This window comes from Coenobita brevimanus, chromosome 110 (assembly GCF_032717465.1).
Source record: "Coenobita brevimanus isolate Jiangsu-jjx chromosome 110, ASM3271746v2, whole genome shotgun sequence".
In the NCBI taxonomy this organism is placed as follows: domain Eukaryota; kingdom Metazoa; phylum Arthropoda; class Malacostraca; order Decapoda; family Coenobitidae; genus Coenobita; species Coenobita brevimanus.
In genome coordinates, this window is record NC_137063.1 from 38792346 (window position 1) to 38812034 (window position 19689).

General features: G+C 41.7%; 1 protein-coding gene across 1 annotated transcript in view; it reads right to left on the bottom strand.

Annotated features, from left to right (window-relative positions):
* Positions 1–19689, bottom strand: part of LOC145417325 (GTPase-activating Rap/Ran-GAP domain-like protein 3) — a 750816-nt gene that overhangs the window by 266898 nt on the left and 464229 nt on the right. Inside the window, exon 8 of the mRNA XM_080286003.1 lies at positions 17452–17554. Within this exon, the coding sequence (XP_080142129.1) occupies positions 17452–17554 (103 nt within the window). The remainder of the gene's footprint in view (positions 1–17451; positions 17555–19689) is intronic.

Below are 19689 nucleotides of genomic sequence, written 5' to 3' on the forward strand. Positions count from 1 at the left end.
CACTTATTCATTCACAATTTCTCTCCATTTATTTCTGTCACGCACAGCCACTCTTCCTTGCTCAACAGACATCCCTCTCGCATCCAGCGCTCTCTTCACACTGTCCATCCATCCTATTCGTGGTCTTCCTCTCAGCCTTACACCTCTCACATCAGATCTAGTTATCTTTTTCACCAATCGCTCATTATATATATATATATATATATATATATATATATATATATATATATATGAAGATATGAGAGAGAGAGAGAGAGAGAGAGAGAGAGTCACAGTACACTCCAGTACCCTCAAAACGCAGTGAATATACTAATAATATACTAGTACTTAAGGTTCATAAAAAGCAGTACAGTACTAAGGAAATGCCAGAGCAGAGGAACGTGCCCAGAAGACAGCATCGTGTTAGTATGGCGTTCTTACGTTGGTATAAGACGAGACTGCAATGAAAAAAAATGAATAAAAGAGATACAGCTTAAGTTTACCTTCTCTATCACCAAAAAACAGAACAAAAAATGGATTAAACAAGTATAAAACCGAGGAGTTAAATGATCACCTTGTATGCATTCTTACCCCTATCGTTAAAACCTTTCAAAACGAACATACGTCACCGCAAGACATCTCCATAACAAAAAAAATGTTAAATCCTACGTCAACATTCGCCTCGGTAAGATCTCCCGCAAGGACGTGGCATCGCAGCGCCTCTTAAAATGGCCTAGAAACTCCTCTCTAATTTCCTTCCCGTTCTAAAACCTTGTTCCTGGTGGTAATCGTCTTAAGAGAGAGGAGGGGAGGAGGGGAGAGGGAGGAGGAAGATTGAGGCCAGGAGAAGGGAGAGAGGAAAGGAAGGAGGGAGGACAAGTGAGGGAAGGAGCAAGAGGGAGGAACCTAGAGAAGAGAGACGGGAAGGAGGAGGAAGAGATTAAAATGTGAAGCTAAAAAAAGAAAGGATGGAGATAGAAGGATAGAAGGAGGGAGGGGAAGACGATGAATGAAAGGAGGAGATATCTTGAAAAAGAGAAGGCGGAGACGGGGAGAAAAGGAAGGGATAAAAAAAAGAGGGAGAAGAAAGATGAAGCAAGGGATGGAGATACGGAAGAGCAAGAGAACAGGGTGCAAAGATGAGAAGCAAGGAGAAAAACTAACCGAATATTGAAAGTGAGGGGGGTAGACATGAGGAAAAAAAAGAGAGTGAATGGGACGGACAAAGAAATATGAGAAGCAAAGGAAGTAGGCATAAAGTATGGACGAACGAGAAAGATCAAAGAGAAGGTAGGAGAGTAAAGAGAAAGAAATTGTGCAAGAAAGTGCATCAAAGGCAGAGGCAAGAGGAGAAAAATGTGAATGAAAGAGACAAAGAGAATAGAAAAGCATCAACAGCACTTTAAAATGACAGAAAAATGCACAGAATATAGAAAAAAAAACTGCACTAGAAACTCAAAAACACGAATATAAACGACTTCTCAGGGAAAAGGTTTATGAATGAGGGAAAAAACAAGAAAAGAAAAACACTATGGGGAAGTAAAAAAAAAAAAAAAAAGAAAAGAAAAAAAGCGAAAAAAATTGTGAATAAAGAACACAGACAGAAAAGAGAATCCAAAAAAGTGGGAAAGAAAACAGAAAAGCACCAAGAAACCAAGAACACTTTACCAGGAAGCCCCCCCCCGCCTCCCCCCCCAAAAAAAAAGAGTAAAGAACAAACGGAAAAGAAAAACAAATGAACAAACGAAAATTTCTGAATAAACAAAAGGCAATTATACACACGTTCACACACACACACACACACACACACACACACACATACATACACACCCACAAAACACTGGCACCAAATTCATTTTGAAAAGGAAAAAAAAAAAATCAATCAAACATACTGGAGTGCTTGAACTAAAGAAGTGAAAGAAAGTGAGAGACAGAAAGATGAACAAAGAGAGAAAGATGTACAAAGGCAAGACATTCCGGAAGACGAGTAAGATGGTATAAGGAAGAGAGAGGCGAGGTGACAGGAAGTGACAGACTGAGAGGAGGACGGGGAACCAAGAGACGCAACAAAGGAAATTTGGAGAAGAAGCTAGACACAAAGAGGACCAAAGCCAGGCAGGAATTGCTTGTTTCACACGCACACGCACACGCACACACACATTGCGAGCGAGCAATGTGTGTGTGTGTGTGTGTGTGAGAGGAGAGAGAGAGAGAGAGAGAGAGAGAGAGAGAGAGAGAGAGAGAGAGAGAGAGAGAGAGAATATCACATAAGTGTGGTTGGATAACTGCTGAGGATTTGTTTAGGTGAATTAAAAATATTCGAAAAATACAAACCACAAAAAGTTAGCAAGTGACAAAACCAGACAGAAATAAAAATTAAAATAAAACAAGACAGGGAAAAATACTGTCGACTGATACACAGTACACAAAAAAAGAAGATATGGTGCAAAAAAAAAAAAAAGGGCTGTTAAAATAAGGAAAAAAGGACAACATGAAAACACAAAAGGCGAAATAAATATGGTGGAAAAAAAGATAACGATGATAAATACTTACTAAATAAAGATTAAGACTGAAGGAAATAAATATAATACAGAAGAGAAATTTCGCTGTGGAGTATTATAATAACAGAAAATACAGATTACTTCACAAACTTAAGAAATATACAACAAAGGAAGGCTGAGAAAGGAAATTACAAGAGGTTAAAAAGTTGTATAGAGTATGCATGAGTAATCAAGAGTGGGGGGGGGGATAGCACCCTATAAGAAGCGTACAAGAGACGCCAAGGAGGGAAATTTATTCTTGAAAATGCACAATGGGAAAACAAGGTAAAATTCTATAAGGAAATCTCATGAGCAGATAATACTGTCTACGAAAAAAAAAAAAAAAAAAAAAAAAAAAAAAAAATCCGTGTGCAAGAAAATTCTGCGGAACATTATGTAAGGGCACGAGGACGTTAAACAAAAAGAAAAAAGAAAAAAGGAAAGAAAAAACATTAGGAGGGAAAATTGTACAGGAAAAACGAGAGAGAGAGAGAGAGAGAGAGAGAGAGAGCTGGTGTCGGCGGGTAACAAAGGTACTGCTGGCAACACAATTCTCCTCTTGAGCTGTCCTGGGCGAGCTGCAGAGGGAAGCTTCAAGTCTCATCTCCATAATCATATACAGTTTGAAGCGACGGGCCTAGTCAACAGCTCTCCCCCCCCCTTTCCCTTTCTCTCTCTCTCTCTCTCTCTCTCTGTCTTCAGCTTTGGAATGAACTTGTAATATGAAGTGAAGGAGTCTAACCAAATTGTCTCCAAACCTCCTCCCTGTCTTCTGTTCCTTTCTCTGTTTTCTTTTAGGTTCTGTCTGTTTTCTGTATATCATTTATAGACAGCTACCATTCCCTGCCCTAGGTTGCTCTTTGTGTGATTCTGTTCCTTTTCTCCCCTCTGTTGTTTTCTGTTGTTCTTGGTGTCCTGTCCATCGATGGTGTCAGAAATACATTTTAATAGGAAGATATGGTGTCTGGTCACTACTCTTCTGCCCTCCTCACTGGTCTCTGTTCTTATGTATGCCGTGAAGTACTCCTTGCCTGCTTCTGTCGGTCGCCTTTAAATTTCTTTTAAAATGAAACGATAAGGTCCAGTCAACACCTCTCCCACCCTCTTGTCAACGTTCTGCTGCTGTTTACCTGTCTGCTGCTGCTTCGTGTCTGCTTTCTGTTAATCTTTCTTTGCCCTTCCTCGTTTTTTTTTTTTCTCTGTTCTTTTACTGTTTGTCTGGATTGGTTCCCTCTTTTTGTCCTTCCGCTGTTTCTTGTTTACCTCCCGTTGTCTGTTCTGTTTCTCTTCGAACCCCGTATTATTGTTCCCTTTATGTCCTAATTTGATCTTTGTCTGCTGCCTTTCTTCCGTCTTTGTCAGTCTTATGATGGTATTCGCTTTGTATATCCATCCTTCAATGTTACGGTCAGTTACACCCACCTCCCACTATTCCTGCTTCTCTTTGCATTTACGTCAAAATCCTAAACAGATTTATGTCAGGAACTCCAGCCAACACTCCTTCTCCAGCTTGGGAGGTGAACTGTGAGTGTGTATAGGAAAGACTGGCGGAAAGGGAATAAGGGAAAGTCATCACCACCATCATCATTTATCTAATCATGCGCTCCCCCATGAGAAGCGTAGAAGCCCGGGGCTAGGCAAGTTGGTCCTGACATTTAAGACGAGAGTGACCAGCCTCACTCATACCTGAGTGGCATTATGTGAACAATAAACCCTAACCACCCCTTGGATATACACCGACACAAGCTTAATCCGACTGGAGCGCCTTAATTATCCACTAAACCACAAGGCGCCATTGTCTGATTATATGGTTACCACCCAGCGTAGTAAATGGTTTCCTGATGTTCAAGAAACCATTTGGCTTGTCACTCAGTGTGGAGTCACCAGTAAGACAGAAGGAAGAGGAAAGAAAGATGGAAAGAAGGACATAGGAGGAAGGAAGGAAAGAGGGAAGGAAGATAAGAAAGGGCAGCCACCTGAGAGTAGCATTACATCGAGTGAGTGGAGGCAGGAAAAGTATGTGAATAAAAAGGGGAAGGGGGAATTGGGAGTACATAAAGAATGAGGAAAGGTGAATGATGAGAAGGGAATGAAAGTCACTAGAAAAAAGCAAACGCGCTGCAAAGGGAGTGGATTCTACCCATCTTTTGTTGCCCGTGTGTCTCCATTTTAGAATTCAGTTTTCAATAATTTGTTTAGCACTTCACTTACCTACCTATGCATATGCCTAGCTAGTCGTCCACTATGAACCTAGCGAACAGATACATGCGTTTTGTTCTCCACGTATTTATCTGTATATGTCGATTTCTGTATTTATATAGCTGCTATTCCTGTACCAGACTATATGAATTTGACTTTCACCTGCCTATCAATGAAATCTATACGTCTATCTGCTAACACATTTTTAAAAATCTGTTTCTCTGCTGATATATTTAATTCGTATCTACCACCAATCCTGTTTATCCGCAGTTTCTTCTGCCTGTGAATGCCTATCTGTTCGTGTGCGTGCGGGGGTGTGTCCCCAGCATGGCTGTCTTTACCTCTATTTACATTCTAACATTGCCGCAATACTGCCTCGTGCCTTGATCTCAGGGACTGGCACCACCATTGTCAAGGGGGACTCATATATATGCATGTAGTTTTCTTCATACACACTACATCCGCTGTCCTCCGCAAAATACTGTGGGTTATTGCAGAATTTAAGCTTTCATATACGCATTCTGTATTATGTTTTGGCCAAAAGCCATGTCTCACACATGCAGCTTTTTGCAAATATACAGTACACCGGGGGTGTCGCTCGCAATTTCATGTAGGTTAAGAAAGACTTGTCTTTTATTCCTATTAACACACCGTATTTTAAGCAATTAAGGCATCACTCATACGAACATATTACATTTTCCTCTCTTTGCATTTTCATGAGCAAGTGCGCTGAAGCAGGGCTTTTATATATATATATATATATATATATATATATATATATATATATATATATAAGCATATGCCCTATTCCAAATATTTTGTCTATCAGTTAAAAATTACTATTAAGCAAATCTTACGACCGGGATAAATTCAAAATGAAAATACAAAATTACAAAAAGGCACCCTCCCAATTCACCTCAGATATTACACAGGACTCCCAATTCAGATAATAATATTATATACCCATTTATCATCCCACATATATTTTATATGTGACTATTTGCTTAATCTTATATGCATCTTAAAACAGGTCCCGTACCTCCCACAAAGAACTTATGCATCCATCCAAAATTACATTCTCTTTTGCACACGCCTACATTCTCTCTCTCTCTCTCTCTCTCTCTCTCTCACACACACACACACACACACACACACACACACACACACACACACACACACCACCCTTCTTTGAAATCATCATTTGCACAAATGTTCAAAATCCCTCCTCCTCCTTCTCTCTCTCTCTCTCTCTCTCTCTCTCTCTCTCTCTCTTTCTCTCTCCTGCAGCTGATACTACATGCTCTCACACTCACCGGCTCCCGTGTCCTCGAGGGAGAGAGGCAGGCGAGGATGAGGAGAGACTATCCCTGCGTTGATCTTAATTCACTCGTCCTCTCCGCTCCCTTATCCCACCTAGCTTTTCTTATCGTGAAGATTGTTTTAGTTTTCCTTTTTTGCCCTTTTTTGTTCTCTTGGTGTTTTTGTGTATGCATGTCAGGATGTCCCCCCCCCCTTCTCTCTCTCTCTCTCTCTCTCTCTCTCTCTCATTTTTTTCCTTCCAAGAACTCCTTCTGTTACTACGTCACAATGGGAATCTTTTCTTACAATCATACTCTTATTTTTGTGTAACTTCCAGTAATAAAATTTTTGTTCACTTCTCCTTACCTTCCACATCTAATTTAATGCAGTCAACAAATTCCGTCTAATTTTTTCCCCTTACCTTACCCGAAATGCTTCTTATTTCCTTCCTCCTAGCCCCTCCTCCTTAAGTTGGCCGAGTCTTCTCCAATCATTCAGAATTATTCCCTAATCACTCGCAATAAGAACAAAGTCGCAAATGCTGTAATCCAAGAACTTACGAAACATGAGCCATTCGCAAAAACATAGTACAAAATATCGCAATAAAGACGTTCCATATTTTAAACTCAAATTTATAAAGTGAACCAGAGTAAAGCTCCATGTAAGAAAAAGATCCACGTAGGAAAATTAAATACCATCCCTGAAAATGAACTTAATGATAACAGTAACTGAAGTGATAGGAACTAGAACAGCAATAAAAAACCTAATATAAACTTTAAATGAACCAGGTGAGACATCTTACGCCCAAGGATAAAGCCCCCTCCCCTCAAAAAAATAAATAAATAAATAAATAAAAATAAAACTAACTTTACCCGACTTGAGAGGGGCCAAATCGTAAAAATCAATTGCGTGGGAGAGACCCCAGCCCCAAGTGGGCGTTATTGACTAGGGGTGATGTCGAAAAAAAAAAAAAAAAAAAAAAAAAAAAGGAAAAAAAGAGGGGGGATGAAGGGTGAAAAGGGTAGGTGGGAAGAAAATGATGGATAGGAGAGAGAGAGAGAGAGAGAGAGAGAGAGAGATGGCTATAGTGGAAGAGACGGCGTAAAGCTTATATTTCGAGCACTTCGTTTGTACATACATTTGGCACAATAATGACAACTAAAAACAAAATTTCCTGGATAATTATGGAGTACACAGAACGATAACGATAATGCGAAAGACAAAGGGGGAAAAGAGATTAAGATGGAGGAGGCTGGAAAATGAAGGCTTGAAGGAGAGAGGGAGGTGGGGGAAGAAACTGTTGAAGAAAGGAAGGGAAAGTCTGGAAGAAAGAAGGGTAAGCAGGAAAAAATTAAAGTTACATGGAAGTATAATTAAAGAATGAAGGGGGAATAGGGCTAGAGGGAGGAGGGAGGATTGAAAGGTTTTGAAAGGCTTGAAAGGTTAATTTACTCAAGCGACATCGTGGGATTTTGGAGTACATAAGATTTGGCTAAGAACTCAATACATACAGTAACTTATTAAATATATAGAGAATAAATCATTCGTTTACTGGTGGAAGAATTATTATGATACAATACATTATTCGGATTGTTTTTCATTAGCTAACGCATTCCTTTATCTCCTACAAATTCAGCCAATTTAAGAATAACACAGTGTTGTATGCTGCTGAATATGTGACATCTTTATCGTATTAGGGCTGTCATATAAATATCTCTTCAAATATCGTTCCCTTTGCGAAATGGCAATGTGAAGAGGGAAGAATGAGGGGAAGGGGTGGAGGATCAAAGCAGAAATGAAGGAAAGGAGGATGGAGAAGCAGGAAAAAGGAAGCAGGGAGGGAAGGAGAGGGCAGTAGGCGAAGTATAAAACGGAAGGAAGAAATGAGGAGGCGAAGGTAGAGATGGAGGAAAAGGGGGCGGGTTGGAGGGACTAGGAAGAAAAGAAAAGAAGGATGGAGAAGGGTACAGTGAGGAGGGAGAACTGACGGAAAGAGTTAGGCTAGACAAAAAAGGATGAATGAAGGAGAGGAAAAAATGAAGAAGGAGAGAAAGAGGGAATGGTGGGCAGGGAGAGAAAGAGGGAAAGGTGGGCAGGGAGAGAAAGAGGGAGAGGGCTGGAGGGGTGAAGCAGGAGGGAGAAGCGACAACCGGAGTCTTTACAATGTTAATGATACACCTCCCTGGGGCCCACTCCTCCCAGCTGCCTGCCTGCCTTCCTCCCTCCCTCACTGTCTCCCTCCATCCTTCCTTCCATGCCTCCCTTCCTTCCTCCCCCTCTCTCAACCTTCGTTCCACCCTCCCTCTGCCACCCCAGACTTCAGCTTGGGCTTCCTGTTTCAGCACTGCATCAGAACACACATGTGTGGGAGGTGCAGGAGTGGCAGGGGCAAAAAAGGAGGATAAGGGAGAGAAAATGAAAAGACGTCGGATTTTTTGGCGAACCTGAAAATGCGAGAAAGTAGGATCAGAAGAGGGAAAAACTGAAATGACAGACGGGAAACAGAAAATATGGTGGAACGGAAATGAAATTATGAAAATGAAGAAATGCAGGGGGAGAAGAGGAAACAACACGAAACTAGTCTCATACTCCTGCGTAACAGACACGAGGAAAGACATAATGAAAGACTAAATATGTGTTTGTATGAAGTACGGAATGAACATGAAAAATCTCCATGAACGAAAATCAACAAAATAGCGAACATGAAAGAAAATAAAAGCAAAGAAGTTGCAAACAGAAGAAAAATGAGAAATCTGGAAAGAATTAACTTGATAAAAATGGAACAAAGAGGGATTGTGCCAAGAAGAAATGGCAATATATATAAAAAGAAAGAGATGAGAATAAGGAAGAAAAAAATATGGAGGGGAGAGAGAACTTAAAATTGAAGATAAAGTAACAAAACCCGAATAAAGAGCAAATAAAAAAAAATGAGATGAAACTACACGGAAGTCTAGAAGTATCGGAGAAACAAAGAAACTGCGAAACTAAGAGGGAGAGAATGAAGTAGGCAAGAAAAACGAAGGTGTGTGTGTGTGTGTGTGTGTGTGTGTGTGTGTGTGTGTGTGTGTGTGTGTGTGTGTGTGTGTGTGTGTGTGTGTGTGTGTGTGTGTGTGTGTGTGTGCTGATCGTATCGTATACATGGTCGCAGAGGCTTAGATCGACGGCAAGGTAAATAAGTTTGGATAAAAAAGGAGAGAGGGTGTGTGTGTAGAGGGTAGGTGGGTGAGTATACGGCACACTGTAAGGGTAGGGTATGAAAATGTGTGTGTGTGTGTGTGTGTGTGTGTGTGTGTGTGTGTGTGTGTGTGTGTGTGTGTGTGTGTGTGTGTGTGTGTGTGTGTGTGTGTGTGTGTGTGTGTGTGTGTGTGTGTGTGTGTGTGCGCGCGCGCGCTCTAGCGCAGGGCGAAGACCCATTTACATTCCTTATCAAAACTTGGTCAGAGCCCTCACCGCCCAGGGTCCCGCAGGGAATGGAAGGGAGTGAGAGAGAGAGAGAAAAAAAAAAACAGTTACTAGGGTGACATGATAATTCAAATTTAAAAAGAAAATACTGTCCGTAACAAATCGCTAACATATTCCATTCAACAGCGCCATTACCGAATCTATCCCAAAGGCATACACTTACAAATACATAAATAAACATAGAGGCCAACATGCATATACACATGAGTAGGCGTTATTTATTCCGTCTGTGAAAACCGTTCCTAAATATAAGCCATAAATATGAAAACAGTTGCCGCCGCTGCCGCCCCCTCACCCCCTCCCCCGAAAAAAAAAGGTAAAAGTGAAGATTTTACGGTTGTTAATTTTTTCACGGGTTTTATTGGCTGAATTATTTATTTCTTCGGGACAAAGTTTCGGTAAATTACCTACGTTTGCTGCCGGGCTTGACATCAAAGGCAAAAAAATAAGCCGGGTTTTCAATTTGCAATGTGACTAAAATTTCTGTATCTAATTCAATGACGGAAATGGCGGCCCCGGAGAATGAATGATGTATGAATATATTTAGCCTGCTCTCAGGGTATCGCTCTGATGATCCTCGTAAAGTCACCTGGCCATGTCGGTATTTTTCGTCGTGTGTGTGTGAGATATACAGCATTATACTGTATATGTAAAGCTGCTGACGAGAATATTGCTCTTATTCTGGGTCGACTTACACTGAACACGTACATAATACTGTGAAAAGGTGGTTGAGCTTTGACCATCCTAATACTGGGTTTCGAAAGTCGTTGTTCTCTTTCTCATTATTTATCGCAATGGGTGAAGAGATATTTGTGTTCGTTGTGGTGTATGTCCACGTGTATAACAATGATTTTGGCTACAGTATAAGATGGTAAAGCAATTTTAATATGTGACCCTAAGGTTGTACATGATGAATTAGCTAATTACATATACACTATTCGATATGTGCAAAACAAATTCTACCTTCAGTACATATTACTCTGTGTGTTATTGCAATCTCTCTCTCTCTCTCTCTCTCTCTCAGTCTTCCCCACTCTCCTTTGGTTTCCTTCCCTCTCCCTCATTTCCTTTCCCCGTCCCTCCCTCCGTCACCCACTTTCCCAGCTCCCTGTTTCTCTTTCAACCTGCATACATCACTAACCAGGCATGAAGGAGGTGGAGCACTGGAGAGGTGGAGGATGGAAGGAGAAGGATGGGGAGTGGAGGAGAATGGATGAAGATGGATGGGGAGATGGGGAGCTGTGAAGCGAGGGACAGGAACTGGGGAATAGGAAGAGAAGTGAAAAAAAAAAAAAATGGTATGGCATAAAGTGGAAAAGAAAAAGAAAACAGAGAAGCGGGAATGAGAATACAAAGGGGAAGGAAATCAAAAGAGGAACTGCGAGTGAGACGGAAGAATGTGAGGAGTGAACAAAGGATATGGAAGAGTGGAGAAAGTGTGCTGAATTTAACCACCGGGAGAAAATAGGGATAATAATTGAAAAAAGGTTGAGAAAAGGGTCACGGAGAGGACATGCAGTAATCGCCAGCAACCCGTAAAAAGCAAGAATAACTGGTTAAATATGAAAAAAAAATCTTACATGAAACAAAGTAATAATGAGCAACTTAAATTTGAAAGAAGGGTGGAGGGCATGAGGTGGAGGAAGTGAAACCTTGTATATTAGTGAAGAAATCAACCCCTATAATAAGAAAAGTCCTTGCCATGTTGAATATCACCTGAAGTAAAAAGAATAACAGTACGAGTGAGATCAGTATACCACAGAGGATTTATTGGTATCGTTTTTAAGCTCCGTTGCAACAAGGGATCTCCCTGAAGTTAAATAAAAGTCAAATGGTTGTAAGAATAACACAAAATGCCGCCATGGTACAGCAAAGGGGACATTCTAACACCACCACACTAGGACTCGCCTAACCTGAGGAAAATCGTCTGGCGGTGGCACTGCATAATGAAAATCGTCATCGCGTTGCAAGAATGAAATACAAAAGCCGTCACAGCAGAGAAGGGGCTACCTGGATGGACGCTAGTAATCCTAATAACTGCTAAGTATAAGGTAATATTATAGAAAAAAAAGTATTAAAAAAAGGAATAACAAAGGAAAAAAGTAATGTGATATAAGGAAAAATAATACAGGAAAACACTACCGACAAAAAAGAATATCGAGGTAACTTCAAAACCTCAATTCAACCGGATGTACACAAGCCCTTCATCTTGTTTACACTACCATTAATGACAATAAAATCAACAGCATCAACAAAACAATACGATTTAACTTGTAAACACTACCAAGACAATAAAAACAATAAAATAAACACACTCAGGTAATGGCATAACCTCAAATTAACTCGAAGTGCACCTGTCCAGTCCTGCACCTTGTTTACAGGGCCATTAATCATCCCCAGTAAACAACATCAACAAACAAGCAAAGTCGGGTAAACAGCTGTATAAAAATCCGCCCAAACTTTCTCGCACGTGCAAAAACAAATAAATCCCTGGACTGCACGTACTAAAATCAACAGAGGCGAATGCACGAAAAATAAACGGGGAATGAATGTAGAAATTGTTTGGGAGCAGTCTATGTACCGGGGCTGTGTTTATGTTGTGCAAATTGAATTAACCTTTGCAATTACATAATGAAATAATTGGATTGGTATTGACATTTCAGGGGGGTAAATAGAACGCGGGAAGGGGAGGAGAGGGGAAAGGAGGGGAGGGGAAAGAATTGGATGGGTGGAATAGGAAGGGGGAAGAGACTGGCGACGAGGGATGGGGAACTGAAGGGATGGAAAGTAGAAGGAACGGAAAGATAAGGTAAGGTAAGGTGAGGTAAAGTAAGTTAAGGCAGGGTAAGGTAAAAGGAATGGGATGAACTGGAGTGTAATGGCATGGAGAGGATGAGAGTGAAATACAATGGAAAGGAATGGATTACGATGGAAAGTAATATCAAAGAATGATGTGGAATGTAAGGAGATGAGATGAGATGAGAAGAGAGGAGAGGAGAAGAAGATCTTGAAAGAAAAGATGAGTGGGCAAGGGAAAACTTTAGCAAACTTCAGCTAAACACGAATTGAAGGTGATGCCAAAAGAGAGAACAGGTGTGGCAGTAAAGGACATGGTTACGTGGAAGAAGGAACAACGAGAGTGAAGGGAGACACAAATTAAAAAGGGAATGAATGGCGACACGAATGAAAAAGGGGATGAATGAAGACACAAATGAAAAAGGAAAGGGAGTACAAAGGAGCACAAACGGCCACTGACCTACTAGACCTTACGAGGGTGAAAAAGTTATGAATATCGGGAACAGCCTCGGGGGTAAGGGAATACTGGGAGAGAGCGAGGTAAGAGGCCTGTGAAAAATGAAACGGGGAAGGATATACAAAGGAGGGCAAGCTACGAGGAGGGAAATGGAGAGAGAGGAACGGGCGAATGTTAGAGGGAATACTGAGAAGGGGCGAGGCATGAGATCGCTGTAAAATGCAACGGAAAAGGATGTATAAAACAAGATGAACTGCGGGAAGGAAGATGCAGGGAGAAGAGCCTTGGACGACTGCACAAACGAAGAGAAAGAATGAATGAATGAATGGTGAGATAGGTTACATGGGAGATAATGTGAAAGAGGACGAACGTTAAGAGACAGGGGCAAGGGAAAGATGAAGGAAAAGGGAGAGATAAAGGGATGGATAGGGAAATGACGGGAAGGACGAAAGGAGAGGATGGGATTCATTAAGGAAGTGAGGGGATAAACACGGGAAATAAGAAGGGAAAGATGAAGGGAGAGTAAAATGGATAGACAGATGGAGAAATGGGGAAATGAAGGGATAGATGAAGGGAGCATTAGAGAGGGAATGTAAAAAAGTGTAATGAGAAAGACGGAGAAAGAATAGAGTGCTGGTAAAGAAAAGGAAAGGAAGGGATTGGCAAAACAGCAAAAGGAAGTGACAGGGAAGGGAAAGGGAGAAAGGGGAGAAAGGGAGAGCGAGAGACAAAGGAGTAGGGAGAGGAGGGGAGGGACGGGAGAGTAGAACGGGGGGGGGGGGCTAAGGACGGGAGAGTAGAACGGGGGGTGGGGATGGGGAGGGGGACACATTTGATAAACGTACTGAGGTAACGAAGGGTAGGCATAATCCCCTCTAATCCCTCAGCTCTCCCTCCAAACACACACACACACACACACACACACACACACACACACACACACACATGCAGCTCTTACTATTACATTCTCCATTCTTGCTAATAGCATCATACCACAACTACTGATAAACAACCTCTCTGCCAGTGACTATTATTCTGCTCAGTTTCTTTAGAGTATTTCATATATGTCCTTTGCTAATTTGCCTCTTCATGTCCTAAACGTGCTCCCTCTATGTGCTTTCTTCCAACCTCTCTCTCTCTCTTCCCTTAACGTTCTAGTATCTCTTCAAATCAACAATGCTTTTCTGTTCATCGTAATGCCAGTTTTCTTTAACCTATTTCTCTACTTTTCTAATCCTCTTTATATTTTTCCTCGGTCCCACTCACACACCTTATCTAGTACTTACTTTCTTCTCCAAACTTCTTCCTGCCTCTAAGTTTCTTTTCCAAGCTTCTCTCTTCTGCATCTACTCATACATTCTTCCTTCCAAACCAAGTTTACCCGTCCCTACCCCTATCAGCTATTTTTCACTATCTTACTCAACTTATACTCATTTTGCATAAAGAAATATCTCTACCCTCCCTTGCCGCTATCGCCTATCCATTCTCAAGCTTTGTTTTTCTTTATCTATTCACAAACTTCATTTCCAAACTTTACCCTCTTTCCCGTACCACCACTCACCAACACCAAGGCACCTGCGCCCGAGTCGTCGCCTGCGCCCCTCAACCATTGCATCTCTACACAAGCGAGGCCGTCAGTGCCCACCTCGCCTGTATGGAAACACAAGGGTAACAGAGGCATATCCAGCGTAGTCTTCTTTCTCCGACATCTTCCACGTTCCTCGTTATGAGACGTCTTACTTGTTGTTCACCGCAGCATCTTCTTTATCCACTTTATTCATTTCCTTTTACATTAAGATTCCTCGACCAAATCTTTTTACATCTTGCACTGTTCAATATTTTGGGCTGAGGTCTCTTCTTATCACCTGTATTTTTCATCTGTTTTCAGTCCGTCACTTCCTTATGATTTTTCTTATTTCACCATCCTAAACGACCTCATCCATGTTCCCAGCTTCTTTCATACATTATCAATATTAATCTTGGTCGTCTTTATTCCTTGTCCATTTCTTCACATCCTACCTTCCAACCAACGTTTACATTTGATGTTTTCTTCCTTCACGCCCGATCTCTACCAGTCAATCAATCTTTCTTCTCTTCTGTATTTCACTTTTCGGAAATTTACTTAATCTCTTCATCTTACTCTCAACCTTACCTGTCCACTACACTCTTGCTCATTTCTCTCTTTATCTACCATTTTTCTTTTCCACCACCCACCCACCAACTTCCTCACCCACCCGCTGCCACCTAACCCACCCACTACCGTCTTTCCCACCTACTACCATCTCCTCAGCCACAACCAGTTTCTCCATACGCCCAACACCATCTTCCTCACTCACCTACCCACTCCCTTTCCAACTCATTATCCCCACCCACCATCTTCACCACCCACCAATCATCCTCACCACCCACACCTACTCATCCACCCTCTTCTCCGCCCAACTACCCACCATCCTCCCCGCTCACCCACCCAACCACCATCCTCCCCACCCACCAACATCATATTCCCCACCCACCACCATCATCCTCGTCTGCCACCGTCTTCCCCACCCGTCCACTCACCATCTTCCCACCCCACCCATTTACCATCTTCCCCTCCCACCCACCATCTTTCCCACTCACCCGCCCACCATCTTTCCAGTCCACCCAGCCACCATCTTCTCCACCCAGCCACCATCTTCCCCCACCCACCGCCCACCCAGGCACCGTCTTCCTCATCTTCTGGTGTCGTCAACCTTGGGCAAACTTGCTCCTTTAAAGTTGGATGTATTTTTCTGCGGCCGTGCGATTTTTCTTGGCTGACTGAGGTGAACTAAGGCAAACTAAGTCATATGTGGAGGTAAAGGCCTGCAGGGAAGAAGAAGTTTTGTCCTTTTTTCCCACTTTTTTCCCTTTTTCCTTCTTTCCCCCTGCCTGATCGAATTGTGTATTTTTTTTTTCGTGTATGCGTCTGCTTTACTCTTGTTGTGCTCTCTCTCTCTCTCTCTCTCTAGAAAATTCGAAACATCCTCTCTCTCTCTTCCGCAACCTCCTTTGAAACCCCTTTCCCAGAAGCCCCCCCTCTTTCCCCGCCACACACACACACACACACACACACAGCAAATTCTACACTCACCCTTTCTCTCCCCCATTTTCCCTCTTAAGCCACCTCCCTCTACAACTCCCTCTCCCCCTCTCCCAGTACCACCCTTACCCTTTTCTCTTATTCTGAACATGCTCTTCACTCTGATGCAATAAGACAATTCAATTACATTACACCTCGACAAAGAGCATTTCAGGGCTGACAATTGAACTATAAATAATCCTTTCGAGGTGCGTATTGTAGCAACCTTATTTGCTCTTTTGCTGCGATCCTCCTGTTTCCATTACCATATTAACTTTACCTCTTTTTCTTTTGTGTTTCGTCTTTCATCCGCACCTTTGTACTATCCATTTTTCTTCCATCTTTCCATTTTTTCCCTTCATTCCTCCATTTTTTTTTTTTTCGCCAATCTCTTTACTTTTCCTTTCATCTCCCCTCCTTCTGTTCTCTTCTTACGCCTCCCGATGTATCTTCTTACATAGTCAAGCTTCACTTTTCTTTATTTTACTTACATTTTTTTTCTTTACTCATCCCTTTCCTCTTCAGTTTTTTCTTGCCTTTATTTACCATTCCTCAATAGTTCACAAACATCATAAATATTTTCGCTAGTTGCATATTCCCCTTCATAATTTTTCATTTCCATCATCCAGTCTCTCTGTGCATTACTTTCAAATTCCTGCCTCCTAATATCGGATACGACTTCTTTAATAATTACACTGCTAAAATTCCTTACATAACTCACCATGCCTCTTCTAACAGTTCCTCATTCAAAGAAATACCCATTATCTCATTATTTCTTTCATCTACACTTTTACTGCCTGTCAGAGCCACTCAATCTTTACCTTGTCAATCTTCATCATTTGCATATTACTGTACTCATAATTTTTTGGCACTGCATGTACCGTTTAAATTTACCTATCTCACCAAAACATCTTTCTCCCAAGTTGTCATCTTCCCATTTAGATGACGACAACTTTAACTGTTACTCCCGAAGTCATTTACGTGCACTAATTGGCTAATATATTTTTGCTACAATCTTTTTTTTTTTTTTCAGCCAGTCAAAGAAGCTTGTTCATCTCCTTTAGTTCACATGAAGCTTCACAGATTTTTCTTCAAAACACTTGCACACACTACTGTCAAATATCTTGTCAATCACCTCCATTCAAAATTAACCACATCTTTTCAAACGCCTTCCATGCAAAGTTAATCACATCTTTTCCAACCTTTACACACCTGTCCCACATTTCAAACACTTCCATTCACAACTACTTCATAGTATACTGTCACATAACTGGTCCAGAGTATCTTGTCAAACACAGAAGTACCTCACATTCTGACGCATGCATAAAGACATTACGTATGATTACAAAAGCACTTGCGGTTGGGGTGGAAGTGTACAAGTAATCTGGAGAATTATTAAGGTATTCCCAACATTTATCTGGGCGCCAAAAACAGACCGAAGAAGCAAATCGTTAACAACAGTGGAAAGAAGTACAGAGAATGACAAGAAATGGGTCAGTCAACAACGCCCATACTGCAGGATCACCCCCACACAGCTTATTGTGTTTCCTTATCTACCTCACTTATCATCTCTCTCCGACTCTCGCTCCTTCAACATCTCGTCTACTCAGCTTACTCACCGTTACTCAGGATCTCGTCATCGGAGGTCTGCCCAGCCTTCATGTACAGGATCCCAAATTTGAAGTTGACGGATCCCTCCTGCTCCTCCAGTAGCAGCAGGTCCTGTGGAGGAATAAAAAGGGTAAAGCTGGTGGTAATGCTACGCCACATACAAAGAGCAAGCAAAAAGACAACGTTACTGTTTCTGATACCATAAGTATTTTTAGCCAAAGTGAATTACACACACACACACACACACACACACACACACACACACACACACACACACACACACACACACACTGGTAGGCTACATATAAATCTCTCTCTCTCTAACTAACAATGTCTGGTATCACAATGGCGCGTAAAACTTGTCAGCAAATTGTGCATATCTGTATTTCGAACCGAAATACGCCCTCATCATCATCGTCATTATTACCTTGATTTTTTCCCACCTAGGGCTGGGGTGGACTGAAATACACATTCATTCTGTGCTTGAGCTGAATACAACAAAGAAAGATTATATAAATAGACAAAAGCAAGGAAAATATAATTATTAACGATGACAGTTAAGAGGACGATAAAGATCACAATAGGTACACCAATTCTGTATGAATCCGTAATCATATCTCAAATTACTTGTACCGTACCCCTCCACTGAGTGCAATTCTCAGCACCAGCCCATCGTTCCACAAGCAGAGAAGTCCCCATCCACTGACAAGTCTGCGTTGATAACTACATCACAACGAGCAGCCAGACCAGTTTAAAGAAGTAATTCCATAATAACTGGCAAACCAACACTTTCATGTAAATTCGCAGATAGATGTCAGTTTTCGAGGATAAATTACAAATGCAGCTACTAAGGTGTCGGTTGCCACTCTTACATCTCTAAAATTTCATTTTCCTGCAAATCTCTTAGTAACTACAGTACACATCCCGAAGAGTTTATTCTACCTGTGCTGGCAGTAAGTACAGGAGGTAATTTTACGTGCGTTAACAGTAAGACCAGGAGTCTATTTACATGTGTTGGCAGTATAAACAGGTAGTATGACAGTAATAACACCAATAATTTATTCTATGTGTAGGCTGCCAACAGTGAGACGATTACTTAAGAGAACATTTTGCGATTGTGTTTGCTTCCACTTCTGTTCTTCACATTAAAAAAAATTCATGCTTCTTTCTACCATGCATGGTGTTTTCCTTTTTTTCCCTGTTGATTTTGTTTTTTGCTGATTTGTTTTGCCAGATAGTGTGGTGGGTGGGAGACAGCCTTCCTCTTTTCTGTCATTTTCTCACACGTTCGTTAGGTTTCAGTGGAAATAGTTTCTTTTTTCTTTCATCAGATAACCACAAGAGTCAACAGTTTTCCTCTTATCTGTACATCGTGAGGTGAGAGGTTTATTTACTGTGTGTTAGCAGTAACAGCGGGTGCTGTGTTAGCAATAACAGCAAGAGACTGTTAGCAGTACGTGGAGATGAGTTTATTGTACGTGTGTTAACAGTACCAGTTTACGTGTGTCAGCAGCAAGCGCAGCAGCAACAACAACAACAACATCGACAGCAAGGACGGACGCACTCAGCCAGTCAACACTCCTGCAACACGACACAAAACACTGGCATATTTGCATCTGCACCGACAACCCACCACCCGGGACCCTGGAAATGTTCACGTCAACATGCTGTAAAAAACTGCTGTCTTTCGCAAAAATGAAATAGAATAAGGGAAATAAAAATGTCGAGAAAAAAAGACCAAGATGCATCAGACTGGAGCGGCAACCTTGCAATGGCTGGAGTGACTGGAGTGAGGGATTGCAGACGAAATGCTTCCCCCCCCTCCCTCCCCCCCTTCCAATTCCTCATTATACTCTTGAATCTCCTTCCACCTTACCTCCTCTTACCTCCTTCTTTCCATCTTTCTCGTGTTTCTTTAACTCTACATTCTATTCTACGTCTCTTCCCTACTCCCCTCTCTCCCTCCCTCCCTATCTTCCTCGTTATCCTCATGACTCTCCTTCCACTTACCCCCCTCCCCTTTCCCTTTCCTTTTTACCCACCTTCGCTCTACATTCTTCTTAATACTTTCTCCTGCTTCCTACCTCCACACTGTCTTCCTTTCCTTCTCTTGCCTCCCTGCATTCCCTTTCCTCGTTATCCTCTTCACTCTCCATTCAACTAACCCCGTGGTCTTCCTTCTTCCCTCTCTCTAACTTCACATCCTAATCAAATCTCTTTCTTCACCCTTTATATCTTCACTATCT